This window comes from Pholcus phalangioides, unplaced genomic scaffold (assembly GCF_987345545.1).
Source record: "Pholcus phalangioides strain wild (caught in Gottingen) unplaced genomic scaffold, Ppha-v1.0 ptg000017l_1, whole genome shotgun sequence".
Taxonomy (NCBI): domain Eukaryota; kingdom Metazoa; phylum Arthropoda; class Arachnida; order Araneae; family Pholcidae; genus Pholcus; species Pholcus phalangioides.
Window position 1 is genome coordinate 13280224 of NW_028301610.1, and position 19452 is coordinate 13299675.

The 19452-nt window shown below is 38.3% G+C and overlaps 1 protein-coding gene across 4 annotated transcripts in view; it reads left to right on the forward strand.

Moving 5' to 3' along the window:
* mAChR-A (muscarinic Acetylcholine Receptor, A-type) overlaps window positions 1-7440 on the forward strand; it is a 141925-nt gene extending 134485 nt beyond the window's left edge. For all 4 annotated transcript variants that reach the window (XM_089246900.1, XM_089246901.1, XM_089246899.1 and 1 more), the window contains one exon: window positions 5003-7440. In XM_089246900.1, coding sequence (XP_089103026.1) covers window positions 5150-7135 — 1986 coding nt within the window. In that variant the 5' untranslated portion in view covers window positions 5003-5149 and the 3' untranslated portion in view covers window positions 7136-7440. The remainder of the gene's footprint in view (window positions 1-5002) is intronic.
* Window positions 7441-19452: the final 12012 nt, after the last annotated feature.

Genomic DNA, 19452 nt, shown 5'->3' on the forward strand with positions numbered 1-19452 from the left:
TCGTCACGAAACAGCCTTTTTTTTTATAAGGCTCTTATATATGGTCCTGTTCTCCGGTAGCTGTAGTTGTCGTTTTAAGAGCGAAGGGGAAGAGAGCAACATACACGCAAGACGAGTTCCTCTTCGGTGAATCTGATCCGATCCAGTATCTTTGCCACTGAAAAAACCGTGGTTTTGATTTTTTCCAACAGACCGTAAGCCAGATATATTGGATAAATAAGAAGACATTCGAGATTTTCCCGCCCTTTTTGAGATATAGAAAACCTTCTAACGACTAGTTTCTTTCTTTTTAGCTTGTTTTCTTTGCCGTTCCAATCTGTGTGTGTGTCTGTTACCGTTATCACCACCGAGATACTAAACATTATTCATACAATCAATAGAGTGCAATAAATACTTGAAATCATTTCTGTTTTTTTTTTTTCTCGATCATGGGCTCAATATTCATCGTGCACATTTAATTTCGGCTTTGCGGTTTTTACATAATGAATCATCAAAGCCAAAATAATCTGATCCATGGTAGTGATCTCTGATCTCCAAATGATAGCAAGATGTTGCAGTCACTTTTAATACATGTGTGTTATGCTTTCATCTCCATGTTTGTTATCATACGTGTTTCTTAGCGCGAATATACAAGGTGTGACCGGTAAGTAGGGTAAATCAACCTTCCTTTCGAAAATGCGAATAGCCCGACTAGTTTCAACAGGAGTATTACCTTCTGCCCTATGTTACCTAACATCTGCACTTGTTTTTTCAAAATTTCTGGGCAGGTGTGGGTTCGTGTTGTAGCAGTAACGTAAGAGTTGTTAGTGCATTGCGTAACGAAGCAGAGAATCAGTATGAAATTCTGTGTCAAATTCGGTAAAACTGCTACGGATACCCTCGAATTGCTGCGAAAAGTGTATGAAGATGAGGGTGTATCTCGCAAAACAGTATTTCAGTGGTTCACACGCTTCCGTGAAGGCCATAAAAGCGTCAAAGCATCGTTGTGGGAGACCGGTAACGAGCAGAACGGCGACAAATGGTAGAGGTTCCACAGAGGAATATGGACGAGGTGCATGTGTGGTTTAGTAGCCATTGTTACGAGATCGGAGGAAGAATTGAATCTTCCACATGAAATCGTTCGAACCATTATGACTAAGGGTTTGGGTAAATGCACACTTTGTGCAAGGTTTGTTCCTCATCATCTAAGCAACAAACAAAAGTAACAGTGAATGGAGTTGTGCGGTACAGCAAATAATGATGTCGCATTTTTACATTCAGTCGTTACTGGAGACTAGACTTGGTGTTTCTAGTACGATCCACAAAACAGAAATACTGTCTTGCGTGAAATACAGCTTTGTCTCCGTATACATTTCGCTGCAAATCGTGGGTATCCGTTGCAGTTTTACCTAATTTGAATCAGAATTTCATATCGGTTTTCTGCTCCATTTAGTAATTCACTAAAAACTCATACGTTACAGCTACCGCATAAACAAACACCTGCCGAGAAATATTGAAAAACAAGCGCAGATGTTAGGTAACACATGGGGAAGAATTCTCATGTGGCAGCGCGTCGGGCTGTTAACATTTTCGAAAGGAGGGGTGAGTCAACCTACTTACTGGTCCCACTTTGTATTTCATAACTTGATTAATCAATACAATTTTTGAGATAGCTTATCATATTTGTGAATTCTTTGTTAACCCCCAAAAAATGTTACCGCTTTTGATCGAAAGAAACAAAAAAAGGTGTACAAAAACACACACTTGCCTCCAGCTGCACAATACTTAGTGGTGAAATACCGGAAGTTTTGGGCGCAAAGATGTCTGCGTGGGTTCTGCAGAAAGTCTGCGTCGTTTGCGAAGGATTTACCATGAAGATGGTTGTCCATGGACTAGAAGAGATAACAATCTGTTGGCGCAAGGTCTGTGGTTGCTTGGACCTTACACTGACAGATTATCACCTCTTCTGTCTGCATTCATCTACAACAGAGAGGGTTGCTCAACCTTTTGAAAATGATTAAGTAACTTGTAGTGGGCCACATTTGAATGATCTTGGTAATCTTTTGAGGGCCACTCGCTGGCTTTATAACAGTCAGCATTCATACATGGTTCGTGTAGTTATTAGGACTTCTGTTTATGTTATCAATTTTTCGCCGAAATTTGTTTTTCTTTTTGCATATGTGGAAGCTGAAGTTGAACCAGACTCATCCCTTATAAGTTATCGTCACCAATCTGCAACACTATGTATGTGGTTAGAAGGCTCCCTTGTTGATAAAAATTCCCGTTCTCGGTTCACAATCGGGCCGTAATATCCGCTATGATCTATGTACGTGTAGCGCGGTTTTTGCAATGGCTTTGATTATAGTGAGGCATGTGTAAGGTAAAAAAAAGTCCTTTTCTTCAGTTCTTAATCAGTTCTTTTCATTCACAGTTCCTTAGCCGGAACGTACGAAATGCTTTGGAAACATTGAAAAAAGTATCACAATTCCTAATACACATAAGACAGTTCCATTCTAATTTCTCACGATTTCTGAATTAAAAAAAAAGGATTTTAGCCTTCAGGGGGAAAAATCCTGTTTCAGAATAATTGAAAAAAAAACACACTATTTAACATTTTGAAAGGTGTTTTTTTTTTGTGGGAAAAATACAGTTGTTCCTCGTGTGTTTGCATGCATCTTGTTCAACCAAACGGGACATATGGTTAATCGTACTTATAATCGGGATTGTTTTTCGAGCAGAATTATCAATTGGTCATTGTTGTCAGAAACTACGAGCCCCGATGTGATCATACTAAGCGGTGTATACTGTATTTATACTTGAAGATCTTTACATTATCATAAATTTTTGCATACCATACCGATTTTAAAATGAAATATATTATACGGCAAAGAATTCTGTAATTGAATTTAAGAAGTTGTTGTGACTATATAGTAAAATATCCCGTGATCTTCAAATAATCTCCATATTTTTACGCGGTTTGTTATCATTTTTGTCAAACAAAGCGTTCCTTTGAAATGCATACCGAGAATGGATGAAGCTCAATGTTAAAGTGGTATTCGGGAGGAAAAACAAGGGAAATAGATTCCTCGTTCCTTCAAATACATACGAATATATATATATATATATACACCCGGAATGTTTTAGTGCTCCAATTGTAAAGACATCCATTCATTCAGCCGCGAGCTCGCTCCATCCTGATAAATTGACAGGGCTAGACAATTGCGAATTATGAGTCCCTCGATTGCGGAAGACGTGCCAAACTGCGAGGAAGGGTGCGTATGAGGCGTAGGGTTGAGGTATCCTAACATGCTTTGCTTCAGTTCTTCCTTTTATAGATTTCTACTTTCTTTTTTTCTGGCGTCTTCCTGAATCGCATCAGTATGCCGGTTGCAGTACTGAAACAATGAATCACTCTTACGCAAAAATGCATCGTCCTTGTCAAGCAAATATCAAACTCAATGCAGGAAGATACGCTTCCACATCTACTTCGTTGATAGCCTGGAAAAAGGGAGCTTCCTTTTTGTTTTCCCCAACAAACAAGACGCGGGAATAGATAGTATGGAAGAGAGACATGGGAATGATAAAACAAAATATATAAAAGGAAATCCTACTCTCACACACACATCCGTTCTAAGACTATTGTCATTCAATAAAGACACCGGAATCTGATATGTTTGCTTTGTCGTGCGTCAGCTTCATGGTCACAGATATACCTGTAACCAATTTGTCTCTGTACTAGACAGTCTTCTGGCGGGTACATGTCATTTTTGTCTTCACAGTGGCTTCAAGTGTTAAGGGTATCCCCTGGCGTTATGGTTTGCAATCGTTATATAAGAATCGAACTAAAGCCGAGGAATATATACTTTTTTGTAGATATTTCAAGGAATAAACTTTTTTCCGATCAGCTTTTAGCCAAAGAATAGAATTCATCGATGTTTAGAGTTTTTTGAGTTTAGTTATGGAAAAAGAAATAGACGTGACATTAAATTTCCAACTAATTAACGTCCAAAAATACTTCAAAACTGTACAAAAATTCTTGAATTTTTGAGGGTTTTAAGTAAAAGTGACTGCTTACGTTCGAAGTACTTTTTTTTTCTTTTTAAAAAGGTCATTTTTAAAAAAAACGAATGTGTTTTTGGTTTAGATATGGTTTAAGATTAAGAAAACAAATGTTATTTCATGAATATCTTGGCAAAAAAAAAGATTGCCAATTTTATACATTAAAATAGCATATTTTATACAAATAAAAATACAAAACCAGAAGCCACAACAAACAAATTGCCCAATATATTTTCAGTACTTCTGCTAGACATCATACACTAAAAACTATTGTATCACCGTGTTCTTCCCACAGATTATTGCTATGACATTGTTCTGTGCAATGAACTAAAATTTCAGAATACTATGAAAACTTTTTGTGATATGATTGTATACGTGAAAAAATACAAAATTTTCGTTAAAAATACTTGATACTCTCGAATCAAAACAACGTAAATCAGAAAATTCCAAACATATCTCTTAGTTTTTAGTTCATTGCTCAGCCAAAGATGTTTAAAATGCAATCGGGAAGTTTCATACAGATATTTTGAAAAAAAAAGCTTGATAAATGAAGTTTTTCGGGAAATGAAAAGCAAAAAACACAAATCGTGCAAAAATGCATTCAAAATTTCATTTTCGAAGCAAAATCATTTAATTCGTTTTATTCAATTGGCAGTAAATTGTCTTCGCTTCTAGTTATTGCAGAGATAAAAATGAAACGGTTTTGGTCCCCTAGAATAACTGCACTCTCAAGCAATCAAATAACAAAAAAATTCAAAAATTCAGATGTAATTCTTCATTTGAAAGCAGGTAGTCACCTTAAACAATAAGAGATGGATGCTATGAATCAATTGAAAATTGTTAGTTTTTAGTTTTGACTCATAATTTTGAATATTTATTTCAAGAAAGTGTTCTTAATTTTGTGCGTATCGCATTATATCCCACATGTAGAGCTATAATGTTTGTTTCTTTTGTGTTCTTACAGATGCAGTCCTTCCCAAATCCAGTCCGATTTCCCTTCAAGGAAAGTCAAAGAATTCAAACGATTGTCAAGTACAGATGGGAAAAACATTTGTCAAATTCTAATCCATTGCCGCTTGATTCAGTTTTATCAATCAAGTAAACGCCAAAGATGTCTGCCCTGAGAGCTAGCATTCTTTCTACCACATCCTCATCCCCTATTGGTTTTCCAACATCTTCTTATGAATATAATGTATCGCAGTTTCAAACTACTTGGTACAGTACGGCAGTGCCCAACGCAACTGAAGCGGATGTCGCGCCCGAGTTGCCGTATTCGATTTTTGAGATGATACTCATTGCCGTTGTGGCTGGAATGTTGAGCATCGTAACCGTCGTGGGTAATATAATGGTTATGATTTCATTCAAGATGGACAAGCAACTGCAGACAATCAGCAATTACTTTCTGTTGAGTCTAGCAGTAGCTGATTTCTCCATCGGTTTGATATCCATGCCCTTGTTCACGATGTACATACTGATAGGTTGGCCTCTTGGTGATTTCGTTTGTGACTCCTGGCTGGCTTTGGATTACCTGAACAGCAATGCTTCAGTGCTGAACTTGCTAATCATAAGTTTTGATAGGTACTTCTCGGTAACGAGGCCACTGACATACCGTGCATTGAGAACCACCCGACGAGCTGCTTGCATGATTGCATCAGCATGGGTGATATCTCTCATGTTATGGCCACCTTGGATTTACGCATGGCCATACATAGAAGGTAAAAGAACTGTCAGGAAGTACATGTGCTACATTCAGTTTCTTGAAACCAATTCATATGTTACGTTTGGAACTGCTCTAGCTGCATTCTATGTTCCGGTCACAGTGATGTGCATTCTGTACTGGAGGATCTGGAGAGAAACTAAGCAAAGACAGAAAGATCTGACTCATTTGCAAGCTGGAAAGAAAGAAGACAGCCGGAAATCAACATCTAGTGAAGACCCACCTGACGCAGAGGAAGTAGCTAGAAAAGCACAAGAAAGCAAAAGGGTCAGAACGGATTCTTGTGCAGTCGACGAAACATTGGAAACAACATACGTACCAACTTCTCTATGCGTGGAAACATCTAAATATTTGCCGAAACGGAAAACCCATAAGAGAACAAAATTTACTGAAGTGATTCGAAGTTGGTGCCATTTGGATAAAGATGCTCCTGCTGGAGAAGAAGATAGCACTAGCAATGGATCACCAGCTAGCACCCCAGCTTCATTGGAAACACAGCAGTATTCACTCACGACTTCGGTAAGTTTCCGTGTTGATCATCTACATCAAACCGGAAACCTTCCATCAACATCACAGAAAGAATCTATTCCAATGACGGAGAGAAACGGGCCGAAAAGAAAAGAGGCAAGCTCTACTGACACAAAGGCCATGATACCACCGAAAGCTTTACCATGTGCTCCCCAAGCAACCGTAGCTACGAAATCAAACCCTGCTCCCCAGACGCAATCACCATCACAACCCCCTGCATCAAGTTCTGTATCTCTATCTGATTCCGTTTATACCATCCTCATTCGACTTCCCCAGAAATCCTCACCATTGAATGAAGAAGGCGAATCACAAGCTTCTATCAAGATGATCATGGGCGATGAAACAACTGAATTTGACGCAGATACAATAGAGGCTTTGGATGATGCCGATGCAGAGGAAGGTCGTCCTGGTTTGGAAGGTACTGGCAAAAGAAACGTCTTACGAGCTAGTGACCCTTCAGTGGACGCTATCCGATTACCACTGAACACCAAACTTGTCCACAAGCAAGTAGCAAAACACAGAGCTCCAAAGAAGAAACGCAAGCAACAGGAACGTAAACAGGATATGAAAGCTGCTAAGACTTTGAGTGCTATTCTGTTCGCTTTCATCGTCACGTGGACACCGTACAACGTCCTAGTCCTCTACAAGACCCTCTTGAGATGTGAGGATGACGACTGCATCAGTGCGGGACTCTGGAATTTCGCTTACTATCTATGTTACATCAACAGCACCGTCAACCCATTCTGCTACGCGCTGTGCAACGCCAACTTTCGGCGAACTTATACCCGCATCCTGACATGCAAATGGCATAACAAGAAGAAAACTTTGGATAACCGTGGCTATTTTACCTAAACCTCCCGCTGATAATACCAGAGAATGATTATATATATATATATATGTGTGTGTGTGTTGTGTGTGTTCGCTAATTTTACATATCTTTGTATGACCCTTATTCGCATTTGATGTTGTTGTTATAGATGTTATTGTTGTTGGTGGTTGATGTTGTCCACACAAGACAAAAAAAAACATGGCTTTTAAATGTTTCCCTGAGAAGCACGCAAAAAATTACCCGTCACTATCGTAGACAGCCGTTGTTTTAAACATGTATATTCCCTTTATTCTTATGCATTACTATAAAGAATGTTTACATAACTTGATACAGTTTCTATGAGAACTTTATTTTGACCTGTTCCATCACAAGGTAGACTTTTAACCAATAAATTCAATGAGTCTCATACGGAAAATATCGAATAGACATGAACATAGACATGATGCCCTGCAATGAACTGCTTTCTGAAAGTGGTATAAAGATAACGCTAACTGCTAAAAAGTAATTATGGGCGCAGATATGTGAGATAGGCCACAAAATTGGTTTGGGTGGCTGTCATATTGTTAATACAAAATCCTACCGACAAATGGCTCTCCTAATGTCTTAAACGAATATGCACGAACATACTGAATAATGCAAGATGATTCATGACCTTACTGATGTTTTTGATTTCTTGAAGCAACACTTTGATAACCGCATCATTGTTTCAAACCACTCATGACCAAACTGCAGCATGTCATGGAACCAAGTGTGAAACGCGAAATTTTCCGCAAAAATATTCCAGATTTGGCATAATATCTGATGATACAAGAAGCGAAGCTATACGAGTTCTAAGAAACAATTTTCACAAAACAAATAGCTCAAATCTTTTATAATCATCAAATTTTTCCGTGACAGAGGGAGAGCTCTTCCTAAAGTTGGGAAAGTCCCTTATATGCGGGAAATCTGGCATATTAATGTGAGAGCAATGATTAAAGTGGGTAAATAGTTTTACGTTGGGCATTAGGATTTGTGGTCTTGATATTGCCAGAAGGCAAGAAAAGGTTGACCCTATTGCCCTCAACCATAGTTTGCATTTGGTTTTCCGTAAGAACGTTTTTTTTGTTACACACACATGCATGGTATCAAAAGCTCAAAAATCATTCATAGGTGTTAATCATTCATAGGTCAAAAATCATTTATAATACGTACCCGAACAAATATTCATGTTCATTTAAGTTCTATGAAACTGTTTCGCAATCGTGATGGTTCCCGCGTTAACAAAAACGTAAGAAATTTCTAAATCTCCATGAACTATGGAAGGAACAGAGAGGCTACCATATTCACAACACATTTAAATCAAGATTTCTTTCTTTGAGAATTTTATCAAATAATCATTTCTTAATGGGTAACAGTTTCAATAGCCACTTAACAGAGATGCGACCGAGTGGTGCAGTGGTAAGATGCTCGTCCACCACCATTAACGCTACGGTCAGGTCCGATCCCGGGAAGAGCATAACTAACAAGTTCTTTTCCCTGCCAAACCTGAGGCGACCACCGATAGATGGCACCATCATTTCCACCTCAATTTGAACGGTAGTAAATTTTTGTATGGCGATATGACCGGAGTTGATGTGTGCGGTAAGTAGTATCCACTCAAGTGGTTTCCTATCTTTTAACATGGTAAAAAAACTTTCTTATGTATAAATGCTATTAAAAATGTTATTTATCCATTAATTTATTTCAAATTTTTAGCACATGTGATTGCGTATGCAATGCCAATACAAAATTTTACATATCTCGAATGCTTAATTTTTTACAAATTTTCAAAAAATTAAAACGGCTTGCGTGCATGATAAAATAACACGACATCTCAATAAAACTGAATACAAATTAATCCAAAATAAAGGATTAAATGTTCAGTTCATTAAATGTCGAAAAATATGTGAGATCCATTCATAAACACTCACTGCGGTTGTAAAAAAATTTCTTAAAAATTGTTAAAATTTAAAATTTAATTTTGAATAAGATTGAGTCGATAAAATCTCAATCTTTGTTATCATTTTATGGACTGAACAATTTTCTTTATATTTTGAATACCTTTTTATTCAATTACATTCATTTCATGTAATTTTATCATGCGCGGCGCAAGGTGTTTTTAATGCGTTTTTTTTTTTTTTTGAAAATTTGTAAAAAAATTAAGTATTCAAGATATGTAATTTTTTTTACTGGTATAGGATAACATACACAATCAAATATATGTGGTAGAAATCTGAAATAAATCAATGGATAATTAACATTTTTAAAAATATTTCAACATAAGAATTTTTTTCACCATGTTAAAAGGTAGGAGACTTCTCAACAGAAACTGTTGCTTCATTCCTGCTACGATTCCGACATGCAATTTCAGCTGACGGAGAATTTTATACTATTTTTCCGTTTACTGTCCAGGTGACAATTGTTGGTACGTACTAACATTAGGAAAGCTTCCCCTAAATGAATTTTATGGCCGGTCCAACATACACCTGCTGCCACAATGATGTTTTCATCAAAAAGTGTTTTCCTATAATATCGCTTTTTATAAAACGCCCGTCATTTTAAGGAAAACTTTTATATACTACCATATACATAGATAAGAAATTCTAAATAAAAATATATATTCGTTCTCTTTTTTTTAGCTCAAATTCTCCGAGTGACAGCATCGCACCCCATTAATTTTAGTCACACGTCGAACATCAGCACGGATCATCAGAAAAGCACGACGTAAATGCTGAAATATAGTATTTCGCTTCCCTTTAAATTCTACTACAGCAGCTCGAGAAACTTTGTGATAGTTTGTTGGCCTCGTAGCATGAGCATCAGTCGTCCATCTCATTTCCCCCTCGAGACGAGAAACGCCGTGAAATGATTCCGAAAACTTTTCAGAGCCAGAGAGAGAGAGAGCTTAGGCGAGGTTCAACGCCGGAAAATCTCTCACCTGTGACTTGGGTGCTTTAAACGGAATATTAGATGATACATCACTCTTGATTGATGGAATTTCTCTAGATGTGTTCCGTCTACTAAATCTGAAAAGGATGGCCGCCGTCATTTATTGCTTTCTCTCGGCAAAATTGTTGAAAATCAGACATCCGTTTTCTGTTGCGTTTCAAGTCCCAACGGTTGAAAGTTTTACGTAGGAGACGAGAGATAGAGAGATACGCGTGTTCTGTACATATATGTGAGGAGAAATTATACGAATATCTGATATCTCTTTCGCTCTCACTCAGAATACAGATGGCGGCATGAGAGAAATGATTCTATTTCATTATGGAATCAAAGTAATATCTCGCTGGTGAATATTTTGGCATTAGCTGCATTGGTTCGATCGATTGAGCGGTTTTACATTGTATGTTAATGATCTGTGTTGTTAATATGTGATCATACTTGTCCATATGCTTAGAATTTTGTTGCGCGATCGAATTGATACTCCATCAAATTAATTTCCATCGTAAAGAAATAGTCATCTCAATTATACGATGATTAATGTTTTCGGAATTCTCAGATCGTCCATTCGGAAGGTACTTATTTCAAAACCACTCGTGATTAATGACTACGGTGATAGTTTTAGTGAGTGAAATATACGTCATAAGTGGTTTGTGCCAAGAAAAAAGCTCTATTATGGTCTCTACATATTAGGTATTTCAAGGGGCTCTAGGTTTTCTTACCAGTCTTATAGGATGAAGACTATTGCGAATTTATAACACTAATCACGGTTTGTGATGTTAGTATAATTTAAGAATACGAATTCACCATAAAAATGGTCAGCAGTGGAGAGAAATCAAGTCGTAGAAATCGCAAGTAACAATGAATTTGTACCTTATGAATATTTCAGAACTGGTGAGTGCTGTTGTCAGAATTACCGCGAGTTCCTGGTCACGTTTTCTTCCTGGTACAGAAGCTCTTAATTTTTTTCTGTATTTGTGGTGAGAATGATCCTGTTTCTAACCCCATTTTCTTTTGCCTGGTACAAAAGTTGTTTTTGTTTTCTTTGTTTTTGGTGAGAACGATCGCGTTTCTGACCACGTTTTCTGACCTGGTACAGAGGCTGTTTTGTTTTCTGTATTTGTAGTGAGAACGATCGCATTTCTAACCACGTTTTTTGCCTGGTACAGAGGCTCTTTTTGTTTTCTTTGTGGTGAGAACGATCCCGTTTCTGACCGCGTTTTCTCGCTGGTACAGAGGCTATGTTTGTTTTCTTTGTTTGTGGTATGCGTTTCTGACCACGTTTACCGCCTGCCAGGCGACAATTTGTAATGAGATCCTCGAAGTCAAAACCAGTCCGAAGAAACCAAAGACACTGCCTCTGTATGGAACAGTGTGGTGACTGATGGCTAGAATTTAGTCTTCTGACAACGTTGTCTACCTGGTACAGAAGCCCTTTATGTTGTCTTCCTATGTGGTCATAATTACTGTGTTTTATGCCTGATACAGAAGCTCTCAGTTACGTCAGAATGACCACGCTTCTGACAGCGTTTTCTGTCCTTATAGAAGTTCTTTTTGTTATCTTTCTTTGTGGTCAGAATGGCCTCGCTCCATGTTTGATACAGAAACTTTTTTCGTGCTCTTCTTCTGAGGTCAAAATAAATACATTTCTGAACAAGTTTTCTGCTCACTTCAACGGCACCCTTAATTGCTGGAACAATCAATAGGGTATAACTCATTACTACTTGCCAATTTTGCGCCGATGTCCTTCTTCTATTATCAGTCTCACGCATGCAAAGTTATTAATTCAAGAATAAAAATGGCCTTTTAAATAGTGACGTAACTGACGTGAATATGTCTTTTAAATCATATGTGTGTGTGTGTGTGTGTGACGATACCGAGTTCATTCGCAAAATGTTGTGTAACGAAATGATATAAACACATATACCTCAAGAAGTATTCAGTATATATCAGTCAGTGCTTTGATGTCTGTGAGTAAATGTTGTTAAGACAAATCCAATGATATCAATTTGTTTTTAAACCCTCTGCTGGTCTGGGCACTAGGCTTGTAGCCCGCTTTCATAACGAAATAGTTTTACGCTACATCTCGAGAGGTTCATAATGCATATAGATGACATGGATATCGTCTGTCAGCCATTCCATAGGCAAATCTGATGATTTAATTATATCATTACCCACCACCACGCGATTCAAGGCACAAAGACCGTATTCGCGTCAAAACTTGCGGCTGTGCCTGTGACACAGGCTACCTCAATTTTTTTTTTTAAACCACTAGGCTCATCAAGACTGACCAATTTGACACTCTTTCGTGTCAACCTGTTTCCTCTTTAATTGGATAATTACGCCATTAAAAATTGTATCATCGGTATAAAAGCTACTTGATACAAAACATTCAAGATAATCGCACAAATTGCAAACGCGAAATTCATTTCCAAACAGAGAAGAAAATAAGTGTCGAAAGTTTCTGTAAATTCGAAAATAATACAGTATCGCTTTTCACATTTTTCGAATGATTACTGAATAATCAGATAGGCGCCATTCTGTTGGCGTCAAGTGTGTACTTCCACTTTCCTACTCTCTAAATAAATCTCACAGCTGTAACTCAAAAAAAAACAAAACAAAAAAGTATATTCGTTGTTCCAGGTTGAATAATAATTAGACTAGTGGTGATGATGGCAAAGATGCTTTCTGTCTTCGGGTGATGCCTGGAGAGAGACAAGGTGGTAGGAAAAAGACAGAGACACTTTGGATTCGCTAAGCTCTTCAAGTCTTTCTTGGGCGAAGGAACGAAAAATAATTGTTTCCCCTGAATTTTTCTAACTCTACAAGAACCGTGGAAGAGAACGGGAAAGAAAACGTCACCCCGTGCTCTTCTCTGGCTATTTCCTCGGATGGTGGCAAAGAAGAGATGGCTTGTAAGAGAGAAATATAGTAGAATGATGGGTGGTGGACGGAATGTTGGCATTTTGGTGAGGACCCAGAGAAGTCATCGTTAGAAAAGCGGGAAGTTGAAGAAGGACAAGAAGATGAAGGGGGGGGGGGAAGAGCAGGTTGAAAAAAAAAATGATAAATTTCACCGGATTTCTATTCATCAGTTCCGCAGATGTGGAAACCATTAGCGGAAGATTCGCTAATTACTCGCTCCTTGCGGATGCGGACAAAGGTGATTAACGACTGCACTCATTAGCCTATAACGGTGGCTCTTTGAAAAGCTTAAGGAAACGAAGAATCTCCACGATGACTGCAAAGGTTAGTGGTACAAATGTTAAGATTCGTGTGCATGTAATAAAATCCTGAGACGAATGTGACATTCTGTCATGATGTGATTGATATACAGTCAACCCGCGGGTTACAAACGTCTCGGTTTGGGTGTAATTCGGTTTACGAACATGTTTTGGTTTACGAATATGGTAGCCAGAAAAGAAATTCAAGGGAAGAATAGAGAAATTGAGAAGTCTATGGCTATACGAAGAGCTTATTTTCAAAATTGAACATTTCAACTTTTACTAAATTTACAATAGAAGTAAATAACGTATTTTTCAGGAATACGTTTGCTTTACAGAAGTGGAAATATCCCAACAGGTATCATGTAGGAATAGTAGAAGCATATTTAAATACTATGTTTCTTGATCAACATTCAAGAGAAATATCCTCGTTTGAATTTGGGGAATATTCCGTTTTGAAGGAAAATTAGTGGAAAAAAATGTTACCTTTCTTGATTAAAATTTCAGCTGGTCACAAATGTAAAAAATTGGAAATTTCTACGCCACCTGTGGATTCCAGAAGGTTCTAACTAGTCCGAGAAAGTACTTTTACTGCCCTCTCGTCATTAACATGAGAAACACGATCATTCTACAGTGCAGCGCCGGAACTAGAGGGGGCCTGGGGGCGCAACTGCCTCAGGCTGAAAAATTTAGGGGGCAGCAATTTTAGGTGGGAACAAAGAACACCGTTACAAAATTATCGAATTTTAAAGCTGGTGGGGTGGCAAAAATCCTAGTTACGGCCCTGCTACAGTACAACCTCCCATAACGGACACTCACTCTTCGGCTTAGGTTTTCTGAACATCGTTCAGCGGTGATCGAAAAATCGAATGGAATGCTCGGTTTCAACCTCAAAAAGGTTTCTTCTCGTTTGTTTAAAGTGATCCTTCCACTTTTCCGGTGCTTAGCTCGTCCTGGATTGGAGTATGGCGTCAGGTTTTGGAGATCATACTCACAGTGGAACATAGACGTGGTTGAAAAGGTGCAGAGAAGAGCCACGCACATCATTATGTTGGCACACGGGACTTGAGTTATAAAGAGAGACTTGATTTGTCGAAAATGTTTGCGTGAGAAGAGCGCAGATGTGGGGGGGGGGGGGAGATATGATCGAAGTGTTTAGAATTTCCAACGGGATGGAAAAAAAATTACCATGAGTTATTAATGCATCGCCAATCAACTGCTTCGACAAGGAGACACCAGTATCGATTGGTAAGGGACGATTCTAGTTTGTGGTGTCGCAGGGAGTTTTTGTGTAATAGGGTTGTGATGAATGGAATAGCTTACCTCCAGGGGGGGGGGATCGTGAATTCTAACACAATTTACACGTTTAAAAAGAAATACGATAAAGGTTCGAGAAGCTATCCATACTTAGATGAGACTACCATAATTTTTTATATGGGCAGTATATTTATATTTTATCATAGTAATTGGTTTTTTATTGCTCTTATTGGGTTGCTGTATTTTTGATATAGTTAAGATATATATTCGAGATCCATATTTTTTATGGGCATCTTTTTTCAGTCACCTCGTTGGGCAGCATTTTGTTTGTTGTGGCCTTTATATTTGCATTTGGTGTGGTCAGACGCATGCCAAAAAATACGGAGGATGCTCGAGAAACAACGGCTGCGACGCTAAAATGTACCTACGATGTTATACAAACAGTCTTTGATATGTAGGAAGTTGAAAAGGCTCTCGTTTAAAAAAAAAACGAGGCTGTTTTCCGAGAAACAAATTATAACAAATACAGTGAAACCTCGCTACAACGATACTCGATATGACGATATAAATCCCTCTACAGCACAATATGTTTTCAAATCTTGTTTGGAATTTCATGTTTTCTAATGTGTTAAACTCCTCTCGATACGATAATATCCTTTGCTACGATAAATACCTCTATAATGATATTTTTTGAGATTCTTCAAATGCCGCTACAACGATTATTTTAAAATAATTTGTTCAATATAGAATTTGATTTTAATGTCGTCACTTGCTTTCGTTGTTCTGAATGCGTCTTATTACATCGGTATTTTACACTACAGGATCACCGAAAGTGCTAAGAAAGTAATTGGTATTGCTTGACGTGAGAGTGCAACGAGGTAAACAACTTTATGGGGCACACACACACACATGCAATGCATCTAACTTAATTTTATTAATCAACTAATCAATTACAATTTTTTGCGACGCATTTTGTAAAACACCACCTATAGAAGAAGGCCTCCTCACGAAGCTTGTGACTGTCACTGAAGAAGGCCATCTCACCTACAGCCGTTGGATATACTACAAAAAAAAAGTTAAAGATGGCGCATGCGTCGGCCTGCTATTGTTGAGATGGCCTTCTTCAGTGACGTCACGAGCTTCGCGCGAAGGTCTTCTTCTATAGGTGGTGTTGATTTTCTAGAGGTAATAAAAATGCCGATTTAGAAAATATGACAACGAGAGCATAAATTTGATGCAATGTGGTGATAATGTTGCCTTTCGATATAACGGTAACCCCTCTACAACGATTTGTTATTTTGATCAGCAGGGTATCGTTATATCGAGGTTTCACTGTATTTGTTCCCGGCCGAAAATCGCTACCAAATGTAATGATGGATATCCACTCATAGACGTCCCCTAATCTCCATATATCACACCGTCTATTGTTATTGAATCACTAGAACTAGTTTCGGGAAGTAATCCTGTACTTGCAAGCATATAAAAGTAGTAATCTAACTACAGAGTAATCACTTTTTCACTGTTTTCTTCAAGAAAAAAACCCCCATGTTTCCACTTTTGGAGGATCGTGGGGGAAGAAAAATTAGATTCTATTAAAACGAGCGAGAAAAAAAAGCCATTGGAGGGGTTAATATGCACATTTTTCTTCATCTATTCACCTTTTTTGGTTCAAAAATACATCGAATCGGATAAAAAATACTTAATTTTTTTTTTAATCCATGTCGACACTCACAATATCTTCGGCAGACATGTGAAATAAATGCCGGCAATATGGATTCGGTTGGAACAAATTTTATTGATGACGATGATTTCTTGCAGTCGGCACTTTTAAATCGGAATCAGAGCTGTCAAAATGCCTCCCTTCTTACTGAAAGGCATAGATGTCATCTGAAACGTATGAACATTCATCCGAAGACTTATGAAATTCAATGTCCGAGTCATGAAACTCTTCGCCATAAAAGATGTGTCTTGTCTGTTTTTTTCGTATTTATTCTGGGAGGAAAGTTTTATTTGACATCAGCTCGGATGAATTGGTTTTTTTTCGGTGATGGGAAAACCTTTCAAATAGAATATTGAAGTCATAACGAAGAATGCGGTGTAAAGTAAAATACCAAAAAGTAAATACTCTCCATTGTCAAGATGAGTTAATGTCGGAGCAAATGGTAAAATACATGGATTCCTAGAAGGAACCCTCGAAATATTGCCATTTTTTTTTACCCACTAACAATCCAGAGTCGCAAATTGCTCTCATGCATTATTTGTTTGGACAATACATTACTTGAATGTAATACTGTTTTGTGTTCTTGAAATCTTAATTTTTGAATTTGTGAAAGTTATTTTTTTGTTAGAAATTAGGGCTATAGTGGTCGCGAGTGGTCTTATGAGTTTGCACATACTTTTCGGATAACCCTCCTTATCAGTTGGCAAATCCTTATCACTCAGGCTTGACAGACCTTATCACAAAGCCTTGTGAATTGACAGATCCTTAGCACTTGAAAGATTCTTATTAGTTAACAGATCTTTATTAAAGCATCGACGGATTTGAGTGGTGTTTTCCAAGGTCGGCAATATCGTCCACTGGGGGGGGGGGGGTGAGATGAAATGACCCAAGGGAGCGGTAGAAGCTAAGAGTCTAACATAGGATCTTATGGGTTGACTGGAGTTGGGGGCGATGAGAAGGGGGAAAAATTAAGAAGGGGGAACCGATGAAACAAAAAGTTTGGGAAACTATGGATTACAGTTATGCAGATTTTAGGCATACGTATGTCAAAGTTGCTGTAAGGAGTGCTCTTCGTTTGATGATGGGTGTAGGCAGTGCTCGCGACTCAAACGTTGAAGCCCCCCCCCCCCCTCTGTCTTAAGGATCTTTAGACTCTAAGAACTTCGTTACAATACAGTAAAACTCGGTTATAATGAAATTGCCGGTGTGGTGGTCAAGTGGTCATGGTGACAAACTCGTATCGCGAGGACCCGTTTTGAACCCCACCAGCGCCACAGCGTTATTCGGCTGAAGTTGGTTTTCTGCGGTTCCCAACTTCGAAGCGCAAATGCGAACCGATCTCCCCGTTAAAAAGTCTCGCCACAGAGAGCAATAAGCCTACAACGGTACAAGTATTCAATAACTGCACTCCACTCACAATTTCAAGTATAGATGTGCCATGAAGAAGCCACCATTCCCGCCAACAAACCAGCCAGCATGCGTGGTCTCCAAGAGACTGGTTTGGCACCAAAATCCGGTTCTGATGAACGAGGGAGAGCAGCACTGAAAAATCAGACAAAACTCTAGATACGCGCTCAGATTGTTAGGTGCAGATACTTTGTTCCAGACTCCGTCACGAAGCTGGGCTGGAAGAAATCCTGGGATAAGTCCGGTGTCAGAGTCCTGGCGGTCATTCATTGCTAGAAATCAGGGGCTAAGAATAGAGATATACGAGCTTAAAATAGAAATGACACATTGCTTTATTTCTATCCTTCAGAAATGATGAAAAATAGAAATTACATTTTCGGGAGAAAATATTTATAAAAACGTAATTTCTATTTTTTTTTCCCGTGTTTTTTTTTTTAATGTTCTTTTTGTGTGTGTGAAATGTACTCGGTTTCACTTTTCGGGCGTATGGCAAGCGGTACGTTAAGCACCTGACAGCTAAAAAGGCAACCAGAGCGTGAAATATGGCAATAAAAAGGCGAAGGAACAGTGGAAATATATATAGATATTACAAGAAAGGAGAGAGAGAGTTGAAAGAAGAAATGTGCGTTCGAGGTAGTTTTTCTTATTTCTTATTTAATATGATGAAAAAAACTGGAAGCGAACTGGATAATAAAAATGAGCAGATGTTTCTGACGACAGCTATTGAACACAAACATGCTGGAAATAAATTTCAGTGGTGGAAAAGTACTTCTAGCTGCCGGGGACTTTTATAAAGTCGCTTTTCCCATACTTTTGCACATACACAAAGACACGCGTGCAGAAACAGCTTCTTCTTTTGAAAAAAAGTTTCGTTCAAATTGAAATGTGTTGAAAAATAGTTACACATATCCCACAAATAAATTTCTCAGCGGCAGCCATTTACAGTTCGGTGAATGTTATCGTTGTGTCAGCCGTGAACCAGAAATAAATATAAAAAGGTTTGGAAGTCATCAGTGTGAAGAGTTTGTGCAAATTTTACCCTGGCTATCCATTAAACTAACTTAAAAGTTTATCGAGACGCAAATAATAATTTTGTTTTTTTTCTCGTCACTTTTGTAAATTTTTCTACTTTGAAACTTGATGATTACAGAGACATGAGAGTAAGTATTGATGTCTGTTACACGTAGAAAAATACATCCTTTGGCTATGTTTAGCGATCGGAATGCTATTTCTGCATTTCAAGGTATTCTTTCCGCATGTTTCATCATTTTAATCACAATTTTATCGTATTTTCCAAATTTTATGGATGACCTTAAAGTGTACAGTCTATTCTCACTGTTTCTTAACTTTTTTTTTGTTCATGGCTCTCTGTCTTAAGCCAGGGCTGCGATGTGGTGTCCAGCCTAGCCCAATACATTCGAAAGTTGGTCATGGGCGAGTATTGCGGCCGCTCCACAATTGTCAATGGTCGTCAAATGTTGGAGCCTGGAAGGTTTTGGAAGGCTTGTGGAATAGGACGATCAGGACCTTACAGCCTCCAGCACAGCCGCCTTCCTTCCCGATCTTATCAGTCTGACCGCATATTGATCAACGAACACCAACAGCCCCAACATGCGTTGGCGTATTAAATTGTTATAGAAGCAAATATTTGCCAAGGAACATTGAGTCAGGCTGGGCCAGTGTGTAACCAGCCTATGCCGCTACTGCTTCTTTGTATCAGGGGAAGGCAAATATGGAAGCAAAATATTTGTGAATCTCTGTTGGGCCAGGC